The sequence below is a fragment of the Lygodium microphyllum genome, chromosome 9 (genome assembly GCF_053477565.2).
Source record: "Lygodium microphyllum isolate KBCC chromosome 9, Lygodium_microphyllum_v1.1.10, whole genome shotgun sequence".
In the NCBI taxonomy this organism is placed as follows: Eukaryota; Viridiplantae; Streptophyta; class Polypodiopsida; order Schizaeales; family Lygodiaceae; genus Lygodium; species Lygodium microphyllum.
Window position 1 is genome coordinate 46,430,109 of NC_141143.1, and position 20,699 is coordinate 46,450,807.

Here is a 20,699-nt window from a genome sequence, read left to right on the forward strand (position 1 = left end):
CTCATTCCTTGGTTATGCTCGTCCTCTCTTTCTCATGCAATGGGAATCCTTGGGATATACAAAGCACTCCATGTGGACCTAGGTGAGGTAATGATCATTAGAAAGTCGTCACAATATCTTCTAGATCATAAGATTTTTTTCTATAAACACATGTATATAGTGTCTACATCACTTAATTTATATGCTTCTCTTGAATTGCTTCCTTTTCTCTCTCTTAATTCTATGGGATGGCCCATTCTAGATGATGTTAGAGATTCATTCCCTGGACAGCTAGGAGAGTTACAGCAGATCAGAGCAAGACAGCACAGCAGGCAGGCCACATCAGCAGCCAGGGCAGATGCCACATGGCAGTCTGCAGTCGACCAAGCAGGTGCAATCGGACAGTTCTGTACCAGTTGGCTGCATTTAATGCAGCCGACCTGGTCATTATTTGGCATTTTTCTTCTACTATTTATAGCAACCCTCCAGCACTTGTCTATCACTTGTAGCTGACAGATGACAGCCTGCCGGTGACAAAGACAGCACTCAAGCTGACGGAGATCGAGGTCCTCAAGGCAGAGACATATGCAAATATTCTCTCTGCACCCGTGTATAATTCTACATTCCTATACAGCATTCTTCACTGCAGATTTTCTGCATTTCACTCTCTTTCTCTCTCTCTCTCTCTCCTCTCTGTGTTCACCCTCTCTCAGTCTTGGTCCCACGCTTCCACATCGCTGCACTCTGACATGGTATCAAAGCGATGATGACAGACTGACTAAGTGAAGAACCTACCTGAATAGGAGATTTTATTAGGCCATAGGTAATTCTCTGAGTACTAACTAATCTCCAATACCATGAACCTCTGCAATGGAATAAGCTTACGTCTGATGAGCTTTGCTCTGTAAATCTCATCAACGAGAGATTGATTGAACTTAGGCTTTCAGTCACCCTTCAAGGTGAAAGGATTGTCAGTTGACGTAGAAACTGCCTTGACTATTTGTTAAAGCCTCATAGGTTTTGTCAAAAGACAGGATCGAGCTCCCTTATTGATAAATAGGTCAATAGAGCAACCAACATTTGAAACTAACTTGGCACACCAAATTAACAAAATGCACATCATAACATTGTAAATAAAATGAATCGGATATTAATTGTAAAAGGAACCCCGCCATTGCAGGAGCACTTTGGCACAATAACCCACTTAATTTTCTTAAAATTAATTCACAAGTGCACGCGCACACGTGTTCCAGACACATTAAATTGTAATTAAAATGAACCCCCCAAAGTCATGCATGCATGCACTCACGTATTCGTTGGCTATAGCTCCCAGTCCCAAGGTTATCGTCTGTATGATCCCATGAAGCTGGATGTCTATATGAGCCGGGATGTGCGGTTCATGGAAGGTCCGGCCACACCAAGGGGGTGAGGAGCACCCCGTACTTGGAGATCCAGGGGAGAGTTGAGCTCCCGAGACAGTTCCTTTGGAGCCAAAGCCTCTAGATGAAGATTCTGCTTCAGATACAGAGTCTTCTCTTCCACTGGCCACCCCAGTGGAGCTTCTGCCAATGGATGTATCCGAGTCTTCAACAGATAGAGAGTGACGAGCAGAGATCCGGCCTCCTCGTTGGACCCATGACACACTCCTAGATTCAAGGATCAAGGGGCTCCCTGAGGAGTGGGAACCGCAAGATGGACCGCGGAGGTCACAGAGGCACCGCGCACATACTACAAAGCTTGTTTGCTCTAACTATTGTTTGATGACCCGTGTTATGTAGGATCAAGAGCCCACCTCAGTGAAGGAGGCTTTGTAGTCTGACCATTGGTGACAAGCTATGGAAGTCGAGTTGGAGGCGATTGAGAGGAATGGCACTTGGTACCTTGTACCTCATCCCTCTCACAAGAAGGTGATTAGTATCAAGTGGGTCTTCAAGACGAAGTGCCTTAGCGATGGTTCTTTGGACAAGCACAAGGCCCGCCTTGTTGCTAAAGGTTTTGCTCAGCACCCAGGCATTGACTTCCATGATACTTTCGCCCCCACAGCTCATTTGGCGACTATTCAAGTTGTTCTTGCCTTGGCTGGCCATAGGAGATGGCCTGTCTATTAGTTGGATGTGAAGTTGGCCTTCCTCAATGGTGATTTGAAGGAGAAGATCTATGTAGAGCAGCCTCCTAGATTTGGATCTTCAGATGGGAAAGTATATAGGTTGAAGAAGGCCTTGTATGGCCTAAAGCAGGCTCCGCGTGCATGGAATGAGAAGATTAACTCGTTCCTTTAGTCACACTTGGGATATCGGTGCTTCAAGGCCAATCTACAGCTTTATATAACACACTTCCGAGGCTGGTCGTGTGTTGTTTGTGTTGTATGTTGATGATTTGATTCTTACAGGTGACCATGCACAACAGGTCCAAGCGACAAAGACAGCTTTACATCAGCAATTCGAGATGACGGACTTGGGTCTTCTTCATTTCTTCTTGGGTCACGAGATTTATCAATCTCAAAGGGGGATTTTCATCTCTCATCAAAGATACATTCACGAGCTCTTGGTGACTTTTGAGATGGAGAATTGTCGAACCATTTCTACTCCTATGGATCCGAACTCGAAGGCCACTTCACACTCAGATTCTCCCTTAACGGATGCTTCCCACTACCGTTAGTTGATTGGATCATTGATTTGGCTCCTCAACACTCGTGTTGATCTTTGTTTTGCTATAGGTCTCTTGGCGGGGTTCATGAGTGAACCCAAACAGGTCCATTGGCATGCTACCCAAAGAATTCTTCGGTATTTGAGAGAGGCTTTTGACTTAGGGATTTCTTATCCAGCAGATACTAGAGCTTTAGATCTTGTTCTTGCAGGTTGGAGTGACTCAGATTGGACTGCCATTGTGGACCACCGACGTTCTACTACAGGCTATTGTTTTACCTTGGGTGCAGGTGTTATCTCATGGAGTAGCAAGAAGCAACCCATGGTAGCCCTTTCTTCTAATGAGACAGAGTATCGGGCCGCATCTTCCACCACATGTGAGGTTGTGTGTCTTGGGAGATTGTTGGAGGAGCTTGGCTACCCCCAAACTCGTCCTACTCTTCTGCGGTGCGACAATGAGAGTTGCATTGCCTTGGTATGGAATCCTGTATTCCATGCTCGGACGAAGCACATTGAGATCCAGTACCACTTCATTAGGGAGAAGCTTAAGGATACCACCATTGATGTGGAGTACTGCAAGACGGAGGATAATCTTGCAAATTTGTTCACAAAGGCACTTCCCCAGGCTCTTCTTCGGAGACATGCCAGATCCCTTAGTCTTATGACCTGTCCAGGATATGAGAGGGGGTGTTAGAGATTGTCATTCCTTGGATAGCAAGGAGAGTTAGAGCAAATCAGAGCAGGACAGCGCAACAGGCAAGCCACGTCAATAGCCAGGGTAGATGCAATGTGGTCAGCTAGGCAAGTGCAAACGGACAATTCTGTACCAATCAGCTGCATTTAATGCAGCCGACCTGGTCATTATTTGGCATTTTTCTTCTGCTATTTATAGCAGCCCTCCAACACTTGTGTATCCACTTGTATCTGACAGATGACAGCCTGTTGGTGACAGAGACAGCACTCAGGCTCATGGAGATCAAGGTCCCGCGAAGATATACACAGATATTCTCTCTGCACCCATGTATAATTCTGCATTCCTATACAACATTCTTCACTGCAAATTTTCTTTGTTTCACTGTCTCTTTCTCTCTCTCTCTCTCTTCTCTCTGTGTTCACCCTCTCTCAATCTTAGTCCCATGCTACCACATCGCTGCACTCTGACAGATGAGTGATTGTTTTAAACATTAAAGTTGAAGATTGTGCATGACATTCGTAGTTTGCTAAATTTTGGCAACGGTTCAAGATTTGTGAGCCTTTCTTAGTTTGTGCCCATTCACATTTTTGCTTATATCTTCAAAAGCAGCAATACAAATTATTGTCTCTCTATGTTCACTTACAAAGATATAAATGAAAACTTATTCATTTCCAACTTTGAAGCCTAAAGGATGGGATGAGGTGTGTGGAGTGCACAAAGGTGACATCTTTTCATGCAAAGGAGGTCCCTTAGTTCATATTGGTTTAGAAAGATTGGAGGACTAAACTTTCTTCAAGATGTCAAGAAATTACTTGGATTGTAGGAGGATGTGTTGCTTTCAATGCTTGCCCTAGCAAGTGATATTTTGTTGGATATCATCCCCCCCTTGATACTTGCGACTACCTTCCGTAGCTTCAAGAGCTAGAGCATAATATTGGTGCCTTGGTGTAGACACTTGATAGCATAGAGCATGTTGTTTTTCCATTGGTGAGTCTGAGGCCACTCATGCTATGGGGAATGCCATGGGGGAGCCAGACATGTCACCTCATCAGGTGCCCCTCCCCTCTCACAACTCCGCTCCATGAGCACACTCCATGAAGCCAAGTCTAGTTGACATAATTATAGCTACTTAAAAACAAAGGTACTCAACATGACTTCTCCTACACACATTGTAGAGAGCACAATTGATTAGATCAAAGAGATAATTATGTTATTTATTTGTGTTTGAGTATTTATTATTTAAAGATTAAATAAGTTATTTTTTGTCGTGCAAGTCATCTTAGATATTTATGAGTTTGTTCATTGGCAATGGGGGTTGAGGAATATTGTTGGTACTCTCACAAGCACACCGCCAAGACCCACGGACCCCTTATTGCTTCAAGCATTTCAAGTCGAGAGCTATAGCTACCTCTCACATAGCCATGTGTACTCTCTCACACACAAGTGTAGTGCGTTTACCTTTGAATCCAATCTCCTCCCACAAATCCACCGACAACTCCACGATCCAAGATGTGCTTTCAAGCAAGCTCCATCTCCAAGCTCCAAACTTAGATATTTATGAGTTTGTTCATTGGCAATTGGAGTTGAGGAATATTGTTGGCACTCTCACAAGCACACCGCCAAGACCCACGGACCGCTTATTGCTTCAAGCATTTCAAGTCGAGAGCTATAGCTACCTCTCACATAGCCATGTGTACTCTCACACACATAAGTGTAGTGCACTTACCTTTGAATCTAATCTCCTCCCACGAATCCACCGACAGCTCCACGATCCAAGATGTGCTTTCAAGCAAGCTTCATCTCCAAGCTCCAAACTTCAAGCTCAATAGCCATGCACGCGAGAAAAGAGAAGAGGAGAAGATGATGATAAAGAGAGAAGAAGAGCTTCTCCACAGTCCCTCACTCTCACACACACAAACACACTCTCCCTCTCTCATACACAAGAATGAAGCAAGAAAGCAAGTTCGGCCATACACCAAGATGAGCTTCTTCATTCGCTTTTGACTTTTATACATGCCCTACCTCCTCCCTCGACGGCCATCCCCTTTTCGGTCTAGCCTTTGTCCATTCCTACTCTTTTTCCTCCTCCTTTCCTATTAGCATGGCACCTATGCCTGTTACTCTTTACAACTTGCACGGGAGAGAGCCCAACACCCTTCTACAAAATAAATTACAATTCACCCAATGCTCTTTTAGCAAAAATATTAAGATGCGCTTATTCTTTGCGCCTTCCTCTTATATTTAGAATTTTTTCCTATGCTTTGTGCCTTCAAATTTCTCTTAGTGCACCTTTGTCCTCCATCTTCCTCTTGCCTTGGAACTATCTTCTGCTTCTGATTTTCTGGATTTTTGTCTTGGTCTTCGGAGGGTTAACATAATCCCCTTCCTAGCTGAGTGCTAGTCCCATGGCACTTGATGGTACAAACTGAAGATATTGAGGGTCGGTGTGGAATGGTTCTTGGAGCCCTCTTGGAGCATTTGGGGAGGTCAGGCATGTTAGAGACGCTCTACAAAGCAGATTTTAAGGTTACTGATATCGAAGATAGATTAGTGGTTGAAGAAGGCCCCTACAGTTGTTGGCTTATTACGCCGCTGCACAATGTACCTGAAAAGAAGAACGAGTACACTTCCTATGGGGGTGTCTACCTTACCATACAATGCACTATGCAAGTGATGGTGGAACTTGGAGATGGGTCGAGCCTAAGGTATTGTCCCATACTTGAGAGCCCAATTCATGTAGAGGGAGGTGTTGTGTGTAACTTGGGGAGACCGGTCTATTAAAATGTCATGCCCTTGTGCCCTAAGTTGTGAAGTGGGGGAGGGGCTAGGGTGGTCCCTAGGTGTAGTGGTTGTGGCACTCATAGAGTACAAATAAAGGGATTTCATTTTTCTTTTCTTTTCTTTTTCACTTCTTTTCTTTTCTCTTTTTTTTTTGCTACAAGGGAGCACATTAAGTGGCATCCCGTCCATAGGCAAGGGCCAAGCTGTGGGGAGACTTGAGGAATTTTTTGGAAAGGTCAGCTTTGCATATAGCCCTTCAAGTTGATTCTTACATTGAGGGGTGTAGTGAACAAAAATGAGTAGTTGCATGTGGTTGCATCTAGTAAACCTACTATAGCTCATATCTTCTAATAAGCTCATACAAAACACTAGCAAGAGGGTGGCTCTCATCATGAGGAGGGTCATTGCGCAGTTATCTATCCTTACATTGATGTCAAAGAAGAGGGGAGGTAACTGCTATTCCTCTATAGTAGGCTTTTGTTTTAGTAAGATTCTCAAGAGGCCGAGACAATTACAAGAGGTGATGAAGGCAGGATCTGGGCAAGAAGAGAATTCCTTGAGGAAGCATGCTATGAATGGGCGAAGGTCCCTCTCTGTGAAGGTCATGAACTCCTCCGGAGATGCAACATTTACATTGTAGATCTTAGAAAAATCGTACATACTAGATCTCCTCGTTGAAATCAACTCCAATTCTTTGCGAATAGGGCATGTAGGTAGGATTATTCCTCTCGTATGGTAGTGTATTACAAAATGCCATCTAGGTATATAAGTTAGAGTTCCAAATGTTTCTTCGCCACTTTGGTTGTGCTTCATACCCCTCCACTTTCCTGGACACCTCCATCACCTTGTCCTCCCAATAGTTTGCAGACTCCTGTTGCCACCTTGTGGGGTATCTAATTCTCTCCTCTCACCATCGCTTTCCTAGCCTTGTTAAGAGTTTTATCACTTCCTCCACTACCCTTGGAGATAACACTCTGTCTAGTGTGTTGAGAAACCCTTCACCTGCAGTTTGGGTTTTGCGTTTAGGGTTTACAGTCCCAAAAAGAGGCGCCATCCTAGACTCACTGTACCTATTTATAGGCCACTCTCATTCATTCCTCACGGCTGATTCATTCAGTCTGTCATCTCTTCTCTCTAGCCTCTCCACTACCCTCGCACCCCTTCAGAAGGACATTGCGATTCGTGGTTCGTGGCTGTCTTCATCATCTTCCTTGTGGTACGGCATCCTTGTTCCCTTGTATCACATTCACTCCATGATTCAGATCTTCATCATTCCATTCATTAGATTTTCTTCTCTCTTCTTTTCTCTTCTCCATGTTTGTCGAGTTCACTCCGTGTTCCTCCCTGTCAACCCTACTATCTCGCTGGTACGTCATCTTTTGACATGGTATCAGAGCCGGTTCTACTCAAACAGTGGCAAAGATCCTCCACTCCAGTGACGACAAAGACCGGTGGCGGGTTCGGCATCCACTTCTCTTCTTCTTCCGCTGCATCAAAATCTCGTTTTTGCAGGTTTCAGGTGTTTTCAACTTACTGCCCACACCCCTCTCGCGGAGGACATCGCAGTCTCAGCTGTCCCTTGCTGTCATCTATAGTCTAGCACTTGTTTCCAGCCTTCCGCATGCAGTTTTCAGCTCTTTTCAGCAAAACGACTGTTGCTGATCACTCTCCATTCAGAAAATAATCTCGTTTTTGCAGATTTCAGGTATTTCAGCTTGCTGCCCACACCCCAAACACGGAGGACATCGCGGTCCAAGCTAGCCATTGCTGTCTACAACAGTCTAGCGTTTGTTTCCAGCCTACCACACACTATTCGGAGCTGATTTCAGCATAGTGATTGCTGCTGCTGTTTTTTTCTGCGTTTTTAGTCTTTCTCTCTCCTACAAGCTGTCTTGCCTGCGTTTTTAGTCTCTCTCTCCTATAAGCTGTCCTGCCTGCGTTTTTAGTTTTCCTCACCTGTTGCCTACGGTTTTAGTCTTTCTCTCTCCTCACTTGCGTTTTTCTATTGGTTGCAACCTCTTACTATTGGTTGCATCCTCCTTCCACTGGCAGCTCACTTCTAGCCCTTCCACTGCCCTCCCACCCCTTGAGGCGGACATTGCAGTTCGTGCTTCACACTGTCCTCACACCCCTTGAGACGAACATTGCGGTTCGTGGTTCATGGTGGCTGACCTCATCCTTCTTCAGCAAGGCACACTGGTATCCATGGCTTCTTTACCAACAGATGACCAGACTACTGGGTGCTCCTACTGTGGCATCATTGGACACACCGCCGATGCTTGCCGACTTCGACCTTTGCTCCCCACCCCTCCGAAGTACATGTGTCTTCCACCAGGCACTCCTTGTGCCACCTCTCCTTTTTGGGCCACAGAGATCATTCTCCATCGGCTATCAAAGTACTATGCTCAAAGCACTAAGACGCATCCGATGCGCACTAAGTCCTTTCAAGCACATGGAGGATCAATTGGCACTACGACCTCTTGGAGATCGTCGCAATGCCAGCGGCAGTATTCTCCCACCTATTTTCGGGTACAGTGGCTACCACGGCCCGCAGTTCTACAGACTACTCCATCGAGAGACAGCAATTGTTTGATACCGTCTCCTTGTCAGTCCGCTCCTTTGAGAGACAGTGGCTGCTCGACTCCTTCCTCTTCTTCGACTTCCCAGTCTGCTCCACTAAGAGACGACTGTTGCCCACCTCTTGCTCATTCTGAACCCTACCCTTCCCCACCCTCGACTACTCAGGTTCGAGAGCCCACCTCTGGGAGCCTTCGGCACCCCAAATACCTTCTTCGGCCCAACCGACGGCACTTCTTTCGTCATCAAACATTTCAGAGTCCGTGATCCATGAGTTTCTGGATTTCCCATCTACTTCATAGGGGGATTTAGAGGGGGATGTTATTTCTTTGCTCTCAGAGGGGGCATCTACTTCTTCAACTTCAGCCGGGGCCCCTCCACCTCCCACCTCAAAGGGGAAACCTACTCCACATGTTCCTCACCCATCCTCTACTTTCTTGGGGTGGCTGTCTTCGACCAGTCATCTCTTCTATTGATACCCAAGATCTTCAGGTACCACCTTGATCGGGACCTCAAAGGTTCAGCTGCGACTTAGTGACAAGGCCTTCATATTCCTTCCAGCATGGATGCACGGAGCTAGTGGCTTCTCTCCCGAGATTGAGTTTCGGGTTCTCCAGTTCACTTTGTCTACTGTTCTTTACTGCAGGTTCCCTTTCGGTGGAAATCTTGGATCTTCGGGATCCTCTACATCTTCCTCCTCTTCTTCTTGACTTTGTCCCTTAGTCAGCATTGAGCCACCTCCCGAGATCAAGTACAGACATATCCTTATGGTTCTCGGCACCACACAAAGTCCGACATTGTTGAAAAACACGGATCTAGAGCATGGCAGCTATGGAGGTTGGAACTCAAAGTACAAACTCATGAAGACATAGACTAGACAAGACCAATTGTCACACAAGTGAATTAGGTTCCAAGATTGAGACTTGGACTCATAAAGACATTATTGTGTGTAAGGACAATGACACTGACACTTGATTGAAAGGACAATAGCATTACTTTAAAAGTGAACCAAGTACATGTCTTTATAGCTTTCCAACTTCTCCACTCTCCTCACTGTGCTTATGGGATACAGCACCTCATCCTGCAGCATACATCAGTTGTCTATTTCTCAACACCCCTCCTCAAATGATGAATCTCTACCCTTGCTGGCTTTTGCCACCCCCTGCATACAAAGATGGACCAGGAGACTAGCTCTATGGCAGCCTAGTTAAGTTAAGACTTGAAATTGTAAATTTTTTGTAGAGTTTTTACAAAGTCAAATCCAAAAAGATCCACTATGGAAAAAAACATATGAAAGATACAATAAAAATTCTTCAAAACAATCTGTCAAAGTTGTTGATGGTAGCGGAAGTATCTTATTCTTCTTCTTGTTCATTCATGAACTGGTTCTGGTGATGATCACTTTGCACTTGTTGGGCTCTTTTCTTGTGCAAACACTCACTGGCTACATGGCCAGTCTTACCACAATAATGGCATGTCATCCGACTTTTATTGTCGGTGTTGAATCCTCGACCTCTTCCTTTGGGTCCAATAGCTCTTCTAGTGTATAAGAGGTTTTCCCTTGAGCTGGTCTCTTTTACATCTTTGCTTTTAAATTTGCTTTCTTCATCAAGCAGTGAGTGCTCAATATCTTTGAGTGAGAGACTCGGAACATTACTTAGAGTGGACACAAGGTTATCATATGGATCCTTGTTTACACTTGCAAGCAGTACGGCTATTGCTTCATCTTCATCAATATTCTTTTTAAGAGTTGCAAGCTGGGATTTTAAACTCTTAAACTTATTAATGTGTATGGACATGGAAGCACTATCCTTTATATCCAGCTTATAAAATTGCATGAGCAATTTTACCTTTGAATTCTTTGCTTGAGTACCAAAGATCTTGTCAAGCTCTTCCCAAGCCTTTGTAGCAGCTCTGATACCATGTTGAAAAACACGGATCTAGAGCATGGCAGCTATGGAGGTTGGAACTCAAAGTACAAACTCATGAAGACATAGACTAGACAAGACCAATTGTCACACAAGTGAATTAGGTTCCAAGATTGAGACTTGGACTCATAAAGACATTCTTGTGTGTAAGGACAATGACACTAACACTTGATTGAAAGGACAATAGCATTACTTTAAAAGTGAACCAAGTACATGTCTTTATAGCTTTCCAACTTCTCCACTCTCCTCACTGTGCTTATGGGATACAGCACCTCATCCTACAACATACATCATTTGTCTATTTCTCAACAGACATTCCTCCTATGCATTGCATGATTTCATCATCTATATACTCGGGCGCTTGGACAAGTGAATAATTTTCACACGAGGGACACTGTCCAAGTGGCACCTGCTACATGAGCATTCTTCAGCATGTAGCATTGCATCTCCACCTCACTCTTCTCTTGTTTCCCTTTTTGGGCCTGAGAGGGGGTGTTGAGAAACCCTTCACCCGTAGTTTGCGTTTTGCGTTTAGGGTTTGCAGCCCCAAAAAGGAGCGCCATCCTAAACTGACTGTGCCTATTTATAGGCCACTCTTTCATTCATTCCTCACGGTTGATTCATTCAGTCCGTCATCTCTTCTCTCCAGCCTCTCCACTACCCTCACACCCCTTCAGGAGGACATTGTGGTTAGTGTTTCATGGCTGTCTTCATCATCTTCCTTGTGCTACGGCACCCTTGTTCCCTTGTATCGCATTCACTCCATGATTCAAATCTTCATCATTCCATTCATCAGAGTTTCTTCTCTCTTCTTTTCTCTTCTCCATGTTTGCCGAGTTCACTCCGTGTTCTTTCCCGCCAACCCTACTGTCTCGCTCGTACGTCATCTTTTGACATAGTGTTCAAGGGAAAGTGAAGGCAAATTCAAAGGGTCGGTTGCGATTCTCCCATTGCTCCAATACTACAAGTTTTTGGTTCTAGTTCACAAGATAGCACTCCTCTCCTTGATGAATGGCCACATTAGGAACTTGTTGCGATTTGACTTGGAGTTTTCTTTGTGCTAGCTCTACCTGTTCTCTCCGCTTGAGCCTCATTTTCACCACTCTCTCAAGGGGTATGGTTTCCTCACCTTGCTCTTTTATTTGTGCTTGTGTTTGCAGTGGGGGGCTTGGTTCATGCAACTGCTCTTCCTCATTGTGGTCTTACTCAAAGTCCGGCCCCTCTTCATGTATTGGCTCTCTCAGTTTCTCAAGGGGAGACTATGCTTGTTTCTCTTGCTCCCCAAACCCTAACAATTCAAGTTCCTGCATAGATAATCTAGCCATGATCAAATGAGCTCTTTGTTTCTCCACACCTAAGCTGGTGCTAGGTTTGGGCGCCTTAGTATGGAGTCCATGTTTAAGTGCTCTCCTTGCCAACTCTAATTTCCTTTTGAGTTCATCAATCGTCTCTTCCTCTCTTATTCTGGGTGACATTTAGTACCATGTTCAAGAAGGCTTTTTGCTGCTCAAGCATCCTTGTCTCCACAGCCTCAACTTTGCTTTTCGCCATAATGCGTGCACTCTCTGAATATACCAGGCGGTAAGCTAAATCTTTAATCATGTCTATCATTTTTAGCTGCCCATTCTTCTGCCTTCCCTTTCATTTGCTCCAATCCTTGGTTCTAGTATTGTGCGAGATTACTTGCTCTTGCCCTCACCATAATGTACCCATTTGTTCCTTCTCTCAGTCCTAGCTCTCTACCTATTGTTTTAGCCAGTCCTGATGATTGGAGAGTGTTGTTTGCAACTTATTTTAAGGCCCTGTCATCTTTCTCCTTGCTTCTTGCTCACCTTGCACCTTTGCCTCTTGTAGTTCTTTGGATAGATGTTCTCTTGTTACTTCAAGATATTGACCTCTTCCTCAAGGCGTCTCCTGTCCTAAGATGTGAGAGCACATAATGTCTCTAGAGCAATGCGGTTCTCCCTTTCTTCATTATACAAGTCTCGCAGGCTTTCTTCACCTTGCCTTGCCTTTAAAGCCTCTTTTAATACAATCACTTCCCTAGCTATTATGGTCATCTACCTCATTTTTTCTAGCTCGTAGTTCACAAAGACATTTCTTTCTTCGTCTAGCTCGAAAAGCGCAACCTTTCTTTCTTCATTCATTTTGTCATGTTGACTCTTAAGTTCTTTTACCAACTCATCATACTCTTCTGTGTTGCACATTGCTACGATACTTCAATATGGGGTACCTTCAATCATTGGCGTGATTCCGCATCAACTGCTACTGGCCTTTTGGTTCTTGCGCGAGTGGAGCTCCTTGGCTTGGTGCAGGTGCAAGCTCTTACACTTTGCTTACAAGATACTACACCCAAGCCATTACGTTACTTTCATTGACTACCCCTTCTATAGTTCCTTGCATTGAAGTGATCATGATGACCGTGATTGGTGGGGGTGGATGCAAGGAAACCTTTCCCTTGCCAACTACCACAAGCCTTTGTTCCGCCTCTTCTATGGCAGCACTTGTACTGGGCATGTTTCCATGTTTCGAGCTCCGCGTGGCTATCTCTTCAAATTGAGAAGGTTGCTATATTGATCTTCTAATGGCTTCTTCCAATCTTTTTTCCTAATACTCTAGTGATCAGCATTTGGTGTTTCCCGCACTCTGACACTCTAACTAGAGGTCACAGCACTTGGAATTTGCTCTGTCCTTGGGCATTTTGTACACTCTTACATTCATTTACAACATTCATTCACTTTAGAGTTTCTTCTCTCTATATTTATATGTGTTTGAGTTTTGAGTTTTTGTGTTTTGCATTTTGAGTTTAGGATTTGAGTTTTGCTTCTCTGTCTCAGTCTTTGAGTTTTAGTCTTGGTCATACATGGTGCATTTCCTCAGTGCAAACCCTAGCATATCTTCATAGCCTAGCCAAAGAAGGGAAATCCATTGGCATGGCATGCTTCTACAAGGCTATTCTTAACAAGCAACAAGATTCAACTATTTCCACTTTCAATGTTTAAAATGCCACTACTTGTAGTGCAAAATGCACCACATTTGGATGTATTTATTTAGGATACTCATGTTTTCAGCATGCAAGATACTATTTCAGGTCTTAGCATTGTTCAATCAAAAGAACAAGTCAAGGTTCTTCTACAAGAAATTGCAAACCCATAGTAGAAAAGTGTAAACCTCTGATAGAAAAGTGTCAACTTGCCATAGGAAATTGCAAACCTCTTGCAAGGAACTACCCAACACACTACAGGTTACTGCAAAACTAATGTAGGAAACTGGTAGCTTGATGCAAGAAAGTGGTGGCTTGATGCAGAAAAGTAATGCTTTGGAGCAACTCATCAATAATTCCATGCAATAAAGTCAAGATAATGATGAAGAAGTTCAACAAGTGTAAAATAGGCAACAAACAAAGATAAAAGAGGTTCTAGGGAAGGCTAGTAAACATGCAACAATTAATGCAAAATCGAAAATCTAAGCCTACCATAATTGATACTGATACCCAAGCAAGGGGTGTGCAAGCCACCACCAATTGATCAAGCAGATAAGTTATGCATTCAAGAAGATATTGTTGTCATGGATGGCAAGCTTGAGTATTATGTTTTGCTCAATAAAGATGTTATTATGAATTATATTCTTGGTTCTCTTATTGCTTTTGAGAAAGGCAATGCAACTACTAAGTTGGTTTAAAGTGAAGAGGCTTTGCAAGCAAGAGACTGTGGTCGAAATTGGTGAGAGGGCTACTGCAAGCATTGCTTTGCTAGACCACGGCTTTGAGATTAATGTGATTGTACGCAAGGTTTATGAGAGAGAGATGAGCAATGGATGTGGATCATGGTTGGCACATGAGAGCAGCCAACAACATAGCAGGAGATTTATATGTGGCATGTTCAAATATTAGAGTATTCATAGGTGATGTACAGGAGGACTTTCATTTTTGTGTACAAGATACTTGCTCATATGAAGTCAGATTGGGACAACTATTCACTACAAAGACCCGCATGGAGTTAAAGGTTATGGATAATGGCTTCGTCTATGCATGAATCTGCAGAGATAGGATGAGAGCAGTTTAGTTTATGACATGTGTTAATCATATGAGGAATAAGGACTCTTTGCAAGATGCTGCTTTACCGGTGGCAAACATGGATTTTCAGTAAGTACCCCTATCCTGCAGGATGATAGGGACACAAGGTGGGCTCAATTCTTACCTCCTAGAAGTGGTGTATTTGCTTAGTTTTATTGGGTTTTATACAAATAGTTCAGTCTCTTATTAGAGGATTTCACACATGTTGAAGACTACTAGACAGTTCATGCAAAATAGGAGAAAAGTATTCAAGGAGACAAGTGTTTTACAAGATAATGAGGATATAGATGGCTTATTTGATGTCTTGTCATGTGCAGATACAGTTGTAGAACTTGAGACTGTACCGAAAATTGGAAACTTGGATTATTCTATGGATATCTTAGTGCATTCACTAGAGATGTATTGTGAAATTGCTACATTTATGTAGTCAAAGGCTAAGGTAGCTCAGTCGAATGAATATAGGGCTGCCTATGTTCAGTCGGCAGAGTTTTGTGGGATGCATATGCCATAGGATGTGAGAGCACGAGAACAAATAGAGGTTATGGTATTCACTAAGTACAAGACTGTAGACAAGAGAGTTAAGCTAGTTATAGGTCTACTACCCTCAAATAGTCAAGATCAAATGAGGAGGGCTGCAAGGCAGCCAAGTCTACAAGATCCTAGACAAATTGGTCACAAGTTCTCAACAGAGAGTTTAGTAAATTTGAAAATTGGGAATGATGAGTTTTTGCTTCCTGTAGAGAGGCAGTACTTTGTGGATATGTTGGAAAAGCATGGTAGAGTTTGCTTTTTTCTTTAAGAGACTAGGTGTGTTGATCTAGAGGTAGTCACTTCAGCCCATTGTAGTGCCAAAGGCATACCTACCAAAGTTAATAGAGTTACTACCAGCCAATTTGTGGCTGTTCAAGGTCATATTAATCAAAATAAATTGAAGCATTTTGGTTATCACTCCCCTACAACCTAGATTACATCATGAGCTTGCTTTACATGGGGCAAGCCCACCAAAAACACAATAGCCCTGCCTAATTTCCATTTAACTTTATTAAGTAAGCATTCCAAGCACCCACACATATAAGTCTCAATATGAGTCTTCTAGAAAATTATCAGCAAACCAAACCCAAAGTATAATGTATGCCAAAGTGCCCAATACTAGGGGCATCATGTCACTCCTATATAATTTATCAGCAAGTATCCTCTCAAGGGAAGGCACCTTGTATGCACACAGCCTTGTTTACACCTTTCATGGAATTCTCTCTTGGTTGCCAATTTTCAAGCATCTAGACTACCTAAAACTTGCCCAACCTACAAGTTACATCTTGGACTAGTTGCCACATTGTATCAAACTCACAATCTATCAAATATTGCCCCTTCAATAAAGATAGAAGTTAGTCAAGACTCTTGTAAACAATGAGGCATTGATCTCAGAGATTCTATCAAGAGCGCCACTAGCTATATTATTTGTGCCCTTATGGTAGCATATCTTAAAATCAAACTCTTGCATAAGTTCCATCTTTGTCCAAGATGTAACAAACTCCCCACATTTATTCAATGACAAGGCTCACACTTTACGAAATGGCCAAAATGGCAAATGCTAACACTTGCATCAAATGTGTGAAAAGATTGATGCTGAACCCAATGCTTTGATGGATTAATGTTGTGATAAGTTTCAAGTAACAACATACGGTCTCAAACATGCCATTTCCAATTGCTTTGCAGCTCTTTTCACCACTTCTTCAATCAGCAAGTAGACCATATTTCAACTCTTGTTTCGGGCCCAGATTGAGCCGTTGAACAAGACTCCTACTCTCTTCTTTGGGGTTAACAGTTTTCCTTAGCCCTTATCTCCTGCTTCCAGCCCAAGCTTCACTCAATCCTCTTCCACAACCTCCTAATCAATGTCCCTGTAATCAGTCAGATTGCCAGTATTTCAGCAAGCAGCTTCAGCTCTTTCTCCTCTGAAGTCTCTACACTCTGCAACAAACTGCTCTGGGGAGAAGATGTCAAGGAAAGAGAAGAACAGAGATAGAAGAGGGCTGGACTGCATACGGGACTATGCACGCAAAGTTGAACTGGAACTTCAACTACCTACAACCTTCACAAGGTAACAAAATCAAAACCCCTGCCATCCACTTCCATAAGCACTTGGCTACAACAAACAACAACCAGCACCTTTACACAGCAGCTAATATGCCAATTCATATATTCATCTAGTGGGACGCAGATCAAACAAATTCCAATAACTAGGCTCGTGCAAGAGTTTATATGAGTGTTTGTCACAAACACACACGCTTGACATATCTGTACAGTGAGCTCGGATTTTCACTGGAGTGTAATTTCCTTGTACCTTGATATCATTAGAAATAGAAATACCTGAGCCAGAAGCATTTGTCCACTTCTAAGCAGGCACCCCCAGCCAACATCTGTGGTTAGCTTCGATGGCCCTATTGCTTCAAAACCTGAACTATCACAATTTCATAGGCAAATCACATAGGATTGCAACATTGACTACCAACAAAAATTTCCTATGCAGAACTAAACGGCAAGAGAAAGTTGTACCTTTCCGGTACGAGAACCAAACTCGAGACCGAAGATCCAGAAGAAAATCTTGCTTCAGGCTTTCATTTTCTCCATTCTTGGAGACCGGATATCGTACTCCTAATAACCAAATCTCATGCTTGGATAATGAAGAGGCCCACTGAGAGCCACAAAGTCGCTCCTGCAGGCGACGCATGGGAAGAGCCGCAAGTGTGCGTGCGCGCCTGACTGCAGTGCGGCACCGCCGAGATTGCTTTCTCTTGTGATTCACCAAGAAAGACCACAGAGAACGGGAACAAGCACCATGTTTTCTTTGATCCTGAGATGGAGCGTCCAAATTTGAGGCGTCCGAGGTGACAGCAGAGAGCCTGTCTTCCATCAACAGACAGTCTTAGGGTTCTGTTCAGGCTGGATTCTCCAAATTACCCGATGCATGGCGGATCGGGATGCCTGAATCGCGTTCTTGGTCCTGCGCTGACGACCGCACTTCTCCCCTCTTGTGCTGACGGTGACCGATTTCTTCCCCCCGGCGTTGATCTATTTCCAAGTGCAGCTATGTGACGTTTTGTAATTATCGTTTTTTTTATTTTTTTGGGTTAAAGAAGAAAAACATAAGCGTACACCAAAATTCAAGAAAAGCTTAAACGTTTGAAAGCTTTTAGGCTTTTTCTTCCTTTTTTCATAGAAACAAATTTAAAAAGATGCCTCTACCATCTATCCAACGTTTGAGAACTTGAGAACTCCCCCACTCGCATATTCACGCACACGCTCAAACCACTTGGACAACAATCCCATTGCTATGATAACCAAATTTTAATGGACTGCGAGTGAAATTTATAGAATGTATTCTCACAAAGCATAACCATTAACATAGTTCGATCTACACTTGTTTTGGAATGATGGAACATGCAAGTCTTGCAATCAGCACCTGCATGATTGTAAACTTGCAATTTCAATTTCCCATACAAGTCCTTGGGAGGAAGAAAACTCATAAGTGGGAAATTTAGAGAAAACCAACTAGTAGGACACTACCATGTCCTAATGGGGTTGTTGAGGTATCTTTTATATTGATGGTGCTTTGACAACCAATGTCACTCCCATGGATTTTCAAAGTGAGGTAGTCACAAATTGTTTTGGTGGTCTATGTGGACTTTGTGTAATGAAGCAAATTAGCCACATTAGTTCACTTTCCTTTACCAAAATAAACCATGTAAATACCTTAGCCGTAATAGTACTAAGGTTTATTATAAAAAGATAAGAAGTGCTAATGTAGGAGGCCTTTTACACTTACACTATTTTTCTTGAGATTTCTTGTTCATCACCATCTTGGGGTGAGAACCAAGCTTTGTTTTCTTGTATCTTGATGTCAGCTTCCATGGCTATGTTGTGCTATGGTATAATGGATGATGTCTATCGCATGGCCATGATTGAAGCACTCATGTTATTTCCTATTATTTTCTTAGTTCAGTTCATTAGTTTTTCTGTTGATTTTCATGGGACATTAGACCTTCTTTACATTCTTGTAAATTGAAAACATTAGTTCGAGGGAACTCCTCCTCCTCCTCCTTCTTCTTCTCTACATTTGTCCTCTTGCAATCAGTCTCTTTGCACATGTGTTCTTTGTTTCTATGTTTCCTTTCCCTCTCTTCTCCTTCTTCTCCTTCTTCTTTGACTTCTTCTACTTTCTCTACGGTATCTTCTTCTTCCTCTTCTATGTGTCCCTCGTCTTCTTCTTCACTCTTGAAAACCTCCTCCTCTTCCTCAAACCTACACAGACCTAAGTTCTGTGATGAAGCTTAGAGAGGATGTTGTTGTGAAGGCGTAAAGGTGTCGCCTAGCTTATGGGAATCATCCCACCCAGGAACGTCGTTTAGAATACAAATTTGGGCAAGTTTCCCAAGGCATTAGATGACGATCCGAGTTCAGAAGTCGCGATCTATATGTCGGCTAATTCAGAGGCTTACTGATTACCTTCCTCTATGTCTAACCAACCTCCACAATAGCAAACAATTAGATGATGAAGAAAGCGTAGCAAGACGTTTGATTTTTGCACAATTGTACTCTTATTTGTAGAGAATTGGTTGCAGGATGATGAGGAGTATATTCTCCATCTACAACAAAGTCTACTATATTACCTCCAAAACTTACTCCAAGCAATACACACCTAGAGGGATCTCCATGGCAACAAGCCATGGCTTCACAACTATTGAACCACCAGATGGGTCGACTAATTCCCTATGAAGATCTAGTCGATGAATAAGTGATCTATTGCGAGCAAAACCAGATGATATATGGCTAAGGGACTATGATGTAGGGGCTTCTACTTCCTTGTAATGGTCATCTAAAGCTTCTTCATCAAGCCTTGAAAGTTTAGAGTAGTAGTAGTAATAACATCTAAGATTTGAAGGGAATACATCATGCAAAAGCTCGTGATCACTCCAGGCCTCCTATTCAAATTTTCAAGATATACCAAAAAATTTGCAAATCTGAAGGACTGGTAGAAGGCACCCTTGGCCATCCCGCATCTTAGATGGCTGATCAGCATTTTTCAAAGGTCAGGGGTTACAAATTTCAAGTCCTTCCTCTGATCCAGGCTCACTCCTAGGGATCTATTGCAACATGTTTGATAAGGTATGCACTTCCTCCTACTGAAACGGGTCTGGACCTTGGCCACAGCTACCTTTCTATGGGATTTAGTTGGGGTAGATGTAGCCTCAACTACAACATTCTTCCTTGGGGTTCTACTTGGAGATGTCTTGTCAATTTGACAAGACACATATTCCAATATGCGAAAAGTAGGACTCTGTTTTGTCTGGACCTTGGCCACAGCTACCTTTCTATGGGATTTAGTTGGGGTAGATGTAGCCTCAACTATAGCATTCTTCCTTGGGGTTCTGGTTGGAGATGTCTTGTCAATTTGACAAGACACATATTCCAATATGCGAAAAGTAGGACTTTGCAAAACAGAGCTGTGTGCAATGTCCATAGGCTTTGGGCAAGCTTCTTCCTTCTTGGTGCCTAAATAGACACTGTCGGATCGCACAACATTAGCTTCATCAATCTAAAGAGGGGGACAAGCATGATGACCAAGCAACTTCCCAAATGCCAAATTTGTTTGTGACTGTGTGATAACCTTGGAACCAAAAAGGTTTGAGAAGGGCAATTTCCATGCTTCTTTACAGTTGTCTAGGGATGGCTCGGACTGGGAACGACTGGGAACGATCATTCTCAATGCAAGATTGTAGCTATCGACCTCCACTTCCATTTGTGTGTCAGGTGATGCAAACTCCAAAGGTTCCTATAAACCGAAAATAGTAGTTTGAGGGAACTCCTCCTCCTCTTCTTCTTCTTCTTTTTCTCCTTCTTCTTCTTCTTTGCATTCATCCTCTTGCAGTCATTCTCTTTGTGCATGCATTCTTTGTTTTTGTGTTCCTTTTCCCTCTCTTCTCCTTCTTCTTTTTCTTATTTGGCTTCCTCTACATTAT

At 43.1% G+C, this 20,699-nt stretch overlaps 1 protein-coding gene across 4 annotated transcripts in view; it reads right to left on the reverse strand.

The window, feature by feature from the left end:
* Positions 1 to 17,767, reverse strand: part of LOC148030999 (cysteine protease ATG4b-like) — a 51,880-nt gene extending 34,113 nt beyond the window's left edge. For all 4 annotated transcript variants that reach the window (XM_087684543.1, XM_087684541.1, XM_087684540.1 and 1 more), the window contains exons 1-2: positions 17,236 to 17,767; positions 17,050 to 17,135 (exon numbers count right to left, since the gene is read on the reverse strand). In XM_087684543.1, the coding sequence (XP_087540669.1) occupies positions 17,050 to 17,135; positions 17,236 to 17,593 (444 nt within the window). In that variant the 5' untranslated portion in view covers positions 17,594 to 17,767. The remainder of the gene's footprint in view (positions 1 to 17,049; positions 17,136 to 17,235) is intronic.
* Positions 17,768 to 20,699: the final 2,932 nt, after the last annotated feature.